This window comes from Trachurus trachurus, assembly GCF_905171665.1.
Source record: "Trachurus trachurus genome assembly, chromosome: 1".
In the NCBI taxonomy this organism is placed as follows: Eukaryota; Metazoa; Chordata; class Actinopteri; order Carangiformes; family Carangidae; genus Trachurus; species Trachurus trachurus.
Window position 1 is genome coordinate 32,268,861 of NC_139891.1, and position 6,000 is coordinate 32,274,860.

The 6,000-nt window shown below is 43.3% G+C and overlaps 1 protein-coding gene across 1 annotated transcript; it reads left to right on the forward strand.

Annotated features, from left to right (window-relative positions):
- Nucleotides 1-3,803: 3,803 nt before the first annotated feature.
- ier2b (immediate early response 2b) lies at nucleotides 3,804-5,625 on the forward strand. Its single transcript, XM_083972663.1, has one exon. It carries the CDS (start codon nucleotides 4,020-4,022, stop codon nucleotides 4,677-4,679), a length of 660 nt encoding a protein of 219 aa, XP_083828789.1. The 5' UTR covers nucleotides 3,804-4,019; the 3' UTR covers nucleotides 4,680-5,625.
- The last annotated feature ends 375 nt before the right edge of the window (nucleotides 5,626-6,000 follow it).

The window sequence follows — 6,000 nt, forward strand, 5'->3', positions numbered from 1 at the left end:
GTTAAATGTTGTTTATTTATGGTGTTCTTCCGATGCAGTCAAAAAAAAGTACACTATCTGTATAATATTCCTCATTAAAAGTGACATTTCTTATATATGTGTCTTTTACATACATACGAAAAGGAAGGCAAGATATGTTTGAAGAGATATGGAAACCGTTTAATGTGTTTGTTAATGGTATCGATTTAGCAATAAAGAGGAATAAGAAGTCATGTAAAGCTTATAACAGGATTTATTAGTTAAAATACCCGCAATTATACTAAGCCCTTAAAGGGATAGTTCAACATTTTTGGCAAATTGGTCCATTGCCATAATCCCTATAGTCATAGCAGTAGGTTCGTTACCTTTAATTGTCGGTGCAAGCTATTTTGAGAACGGCGGAGCAGAGCCGCGAGCTGCTCAGAGCTACGCTACAACAACTCCAAAACGCTCTGGTGGACAAGTTGTGGCCTGCACATTCACCACGCTATGAGATAATAACAGAACGTTACCAGACAGAGTTGTTTTCGAGGTAAATACGGAGACTGCTTGCAGGGACAGGAAAAACTGTCCCTGAACGCAACGCGCATCAGCGGTTTTGCATGAATTTACCTCTAAAACAACTCTGTCTGGTAACCTTCTGTTGTTATCTCATAGCGTGGTGAATGTGCAGGTCACAACTTGTCCACCAGAGCGTTTTTGGTGGTTTGGATTGTGTATTTGATGAGTTTGATGAGGGAAACCAAGAACCGTAGCGTAGCTCTGAGCAGCTCTCCGCTCTGCTCCGCCGTTCTAAAAATAGCTTGCACCGACAATTACAGGTAACAAACCTACTGCTAAGACTATAGCGATTATGGCAATTTGCCAAAATGTTGAACTATCCCTTTAAATTATGCATAAAATGTTTTATGTCTGAGAAGTGGATGTTGTGTACGTGTAATGTTTGTTTGTAATTTGGTTTTGTTCTGTTTGCAACACTTGTACCATAGCAGGTGCCTTTGTTAATGGAGCACAGATCTACATATTTTATATAACTACATGTATGTAAATACAAGTGTAGGCTATGTGTGTGTAAGAAAATGTTAATAAATATATTGTTTAAAAAAAACAAAAAAGTGACATTTCTCAATAAAAAAAATAAAAATGTTATGTAACTGTATTAAACATCTGATAATACGCAGTTGTAGGACATTTGGGATTCATTACATCGTTTGTTTGAGTCTCTGATGCCACGGCCACGTCATGCAGGGAAAGGAAAAGTATCCTAAAGTGATGTGGAGACTGAAGAGAGGTTTCCATGGTTACAACGTGCATGTTTTCACAGCAGCTGACAGCCCCCGGGTGGTGATTGCCAGTGTCACTGATCATAACGAGTGTAATTAGCAGCACGCTGAATGAACAGCTATTGGGCTACAGCAAATTACAGTTGTATGAATGACACGTGTGTGAAACGATGACTTAATCCTGAAATTTAAAAAAAGTTCAGAGTTTGGAAATGTGGTATCTGGCTGATTTATGGCCTGTGGTTTTTCTCATTATCGCACACAGAGACTGGGATGTTTCACAACTTTTTTGGGGATTAGAGACTCCTGTTTCTGATTTAACACCCAGTTACTTTACTTATTATCACTTTATTCTGTTTTTTTAAGGATTAAATCAGACTTTATTAATGTTGCTGATACTTATGAGAATATCTGGATGTCTGTTTATTATCTGATCAATGAAAACAGGTAAAAAAAAAAGAACCTTTATTAATGATAGTTTATTGAAATAGTGAGCACTAAAAGAATAAAAACACTAAAAAATGCACCCCTCTGGGACACTGTAAATAAGGGGCGATATACTTTAGACTGGAATACATAGATGATTTATCAGATCTGTTATTGCCAGTCTCTAATTCTCCCCTTTATTGCTTTTGTTCAGATCTTATATGACTATCTACTTGTGTATATATATTTTTGTTTGTTTGTTTGTTTTAGTTGTTGTATTGATGGTTTTATTTAATCTATCTATGTATCGTTTCGTTTATTTACTTTTTTATCAATCCCTTTTTTACTATTATTGTTTATTTTTTATTTTTTTTTATCTTCTTCTCTTTTTCTTTTCCTTTCTGATGTCTTTTTTACTTTTGGGGTAAGGACAGTCATGAGCTAAGTTTACATTTGGGTTTGGATGGTGGCTTGTTTTTCTGTCCGTATTGATATCTGTGTCAATACAGAGGCCACTGTGCAAAACTGAAAGAAAATGCAATATTATTAATTTCTATTTTAAAAAATGAGGTCATTGACTAATTAAATCAACTAATGAAGACATTTCACTCTAAGAATACTTACAGGTGCAGTCTGGCTGCAGGATTTGCAGCTTGCAGCTTTTACTCTGCACCCGGTCTTAAGCTTTTCGCCTTTTCCAACGGCACTTAAACGCATCATCCCGGCGGCGCTTGGTGCTCAGCTCGGTGCGGACAACCTGCTGCCGTTTTGACCTGAGCCGCCGTCGCCGTGCCGCTGCCTGGTAACCTTATTTACACCGGTGACAACTCCTTATATGGCGGCGCGATGACGACATCAACCGCTGTGCAAAAGTGTGTGTGTGAAAGAGAGAGAGAGAGAGAGAGAGAGAGAGAGAGAGAGAGAGAGAGAGAGAGAGAGAGAGGAGGGGGAGGGGAAGAGCTGCGGTTGCGCGTTCACGTCATGGCTTTTCCACTGTGTGCGCGTTCCCTACGGGGCTTTACTACCGGATGGGCCATATATGGAGTCTGAGAGAGTGCGAGTGAGTGACGTCGCGTGTTTGAGTGTGTCTAAAGTGTGTGTATGTGTAGTGTGTCTGTGTGTGTTTATGTGTGTGTTGCAGAAACTCCGCAGACACGTTTTTTTCTTTTTTATCTCCCACGTAAAATTCTTGGAAGCGCTGCCCCGGGTCCGATCGCAATGTAAACACACGCGCGCGCTGTCTCTCTCGGCTCCGTGGAGCTGCACGAGCCTCCGCCACCACCATCATCATCTTCATTATGGGTTCAAACAACTTCCTCAAACACCAAACACTTCCTCCATAATGCGAACAGAAACTCACTTAAATGGACAAAAATCTGACTTTTCTCACTCTGAAAGTTTCATATGACACCTGAATTAATCAAATAAAGTCTGATATTTATAAGAAACTTAATAATATAATAAATAAATTCTTATAAAATCACAATTCAGCCGATTATTATGTGTCAAAAACAGCTGATTAATAGAAATATTTAAGTAAAAACCTGCATTTATAACCTCTGTACATTATAATATCTATAATTAGGCTTTAATTGATCGTTTATTATAAATTTATGTGAAATAACAATATTAAAATGTGTCAATAATGAGTCTAAACAACCTGAATTTACACGTTAGAAGTTGTAATACTCGAGTGTGTTTAAAGTGTGAGGTCATTTTTAACCTTTGGACACTGATTACGAGGAAGTAGAATCGATTAAATATAGATATAACCTGTCACTATGTGGTTTATTAGAGAGATGTACGAGCGGGAAACGAGCTGCAGCGATAAACAGGAATCTGAATAATAAAGGAGAGTTTTTATTGTGAGAAAAAACGGCAGACGGAACAGATGGTGTGTGTATATGTGTGTGTGTAGGCTACTATGTGTGTGTGTGTGTGTGTGTGTGTGTGTGTGTGTGTGTGTGTGTGTGTGTGTGTGTGTGTGTGTGTGTGTGTGTGTGTGTGTGTGTGTGTGTTCGCTAGCAGGTGTGGGCGGAGCCTGCTTGTCACTAACTGGGGAATGAAGTCCACGTTACGTCAAAGGGGAAATAAAACGCCACCCCGCTACTCACACGCTCTCATTTCACTACAACCGCGGCGGCAGCAACAACACCAGCAGCAGCAGCACTGACACTCACTCTGAGATACTGAAGAAGAGGCTGTAAAGTCCAGCAGCAACAACACACAGAGATCTTTTTAACTTGTTGGGTCTTTTTTTTTGGTGTGACAGTGCCAAAAACAACCGTGCGTAATTACGCATAAAAACAACAACAACTAAACAGCTGAACAATGAGCGCCGCCACCACAGCAGCAGCAGCCGCCGCCATGGAAGTGAACGCCGAAGCCAGACGGATCTTGGCCGTGTCGATCAGCAAGCTGTACGCCTCCAGGACGCAGAGAGGCGGACTGAGGCTGCACCGGAGCCTCCTGCTCTCCCTGGTCATGAGGTCCGCCCGGGACATCTACCACTCCTCCCGGGAGAGCGAGGCTCCAGAGGCGCAGGAGGAGAAGGAAGAGGAGGTAGAGAAGGAGGTAGAGTGGGAAAAGGAGCAGCCCATGGAGACCGGCTCCAGCTCGGTGGAACAAACCGAGCCCCAGCCGGAGCTGATCTCGGAGCAGAAGGAGCAGAAGGAGGAGAAGGAGGAGAAGGAGGAGGAAGTGGAGGAGGAACTGGAAGGGTGTGATAGTGATGATGGTGATGGTGAATTCACAGAGGACAAAGAGAACCGCAGCCCGGCGGCCAGGCAGTCCAGGAAACGCCGGGGGAAGGCGTCGGCGGCGCCCGACTTCCTTCCCAGCAAGAGGGCGAGGCTGGAGCCCGGGGAGGAGCGGTACAGCTGCCACAGAGCCGCCGCTGCCGCCTCTGCTGGGACCGGGGTCGAGTCCCTGACCGCCTTAAGTCTCAATCTAAACCTGAACCTAAACCGGGTTATTGTACCTGCCTTCTGAACATATGGAGCAAGGACAGAAATAACAAAAGCTTTCACAGTGAGACTTTGAGAGCGGAGTGACTCTCAACTCCTCGTTAACCTCCTCCCTCCCTCCCCCTCCACATGAGGGAGGTTTGATCCCTGGATCCCTCCTGACCTACATCGGCGGGTCCCGGGACAGAGGGATTACCGAGCGACTGGCGCTGCGCCACGGCCGGTAAAGACCAACATGGAGACGACAGAAAGAAAGAAGGAGAAGAAGCCGAAGCCGAGCCGAGGGGAGCGACAGTCAGTCAGCTACAGGCCGGAAGAAAAGAAAAGAAAAAAAAAGTTTAGAGGAAGAAACTTTTTTTTTCTAAAAGGGGAACTGAACTGAACTGAACTGAACTGAACTGGTCGAGTAAACTTTTTAGTTTCCCCGCGGTGATTCACCTTCAGCTCGATGAGTCCGAGCAAAGTGACTGGTGCTGACTCAAAGTGTGTGTATGTGTGAATCAGCAGAGAAAGATGTGAGTCAACCAGAGAAAAAGAAGAAAAAGAAAAAGAAGAAGAAGACGGTTGACCACACACACACATACATACACATACATACACACTCATATACACATACACACTCATACAGAGTAGACACACATTGGTGGTGGTGGACTCCAGGGAATTTCCTGTCTGTGTGTGGTGTTATCGGAGTGTAACAGTGAAAGAGGAAGAGCACACACAAACTCTCTCACACACACTCAGAGTGGACTTTGCTGAATCGATACTACTGCTCTGGACTGTCCTACATCACATGGTGTAATCTGAACTATGTGTGTTTGTGTTGTTGTCGTCGTTCACGTCTGAGCTGTGAAAACGACACGACAACGACGTTTTACCTCAAATTCAAAGCTGCTTTTTTATGTGTTTTTTAATTCTAATAATGGTGATTTAATGGTGTACATATTTGTAATAAAACTGTTGAAATCACACAGAGGATTCCTGAGCTTTTGTTCTCATAAATGTGAAGTTTGTTCCTGAAAACAGACACACACACAAGGACACACACACCTTATTTTGAAATGAAAGGAGCTGCTGGTCTATAATAGGCCTCAGGTCACAGGGTCAATCCTTTTATAAGAGGCAGCAGCAGCAGCAGGAGGAGGAGGGTGGTACGACCCAGCGCCGGCCGGCCTGGCGTCGTGCCGCTAATCTCATGCTTCCAGCAACAACACACACACACACTCTCAAACAAACAAACTCTCTCTCATACACACACACACACACACACACAGACACACACATGCAGGTTCCAGCGCTGTACCACTTCCTGTGGATTATGACACAAATCTGAATCATATCCTTCC

What these genes read in the sequence shown, in the direction of transcription:
- ier2b (XM_083972663.1), top strand. Translation starts at nt 4,020, where the DNA reads ATGAGCGCCGCCACCACAGCAGCAGCAGCCGCCGCCATGGAAGTGAAC.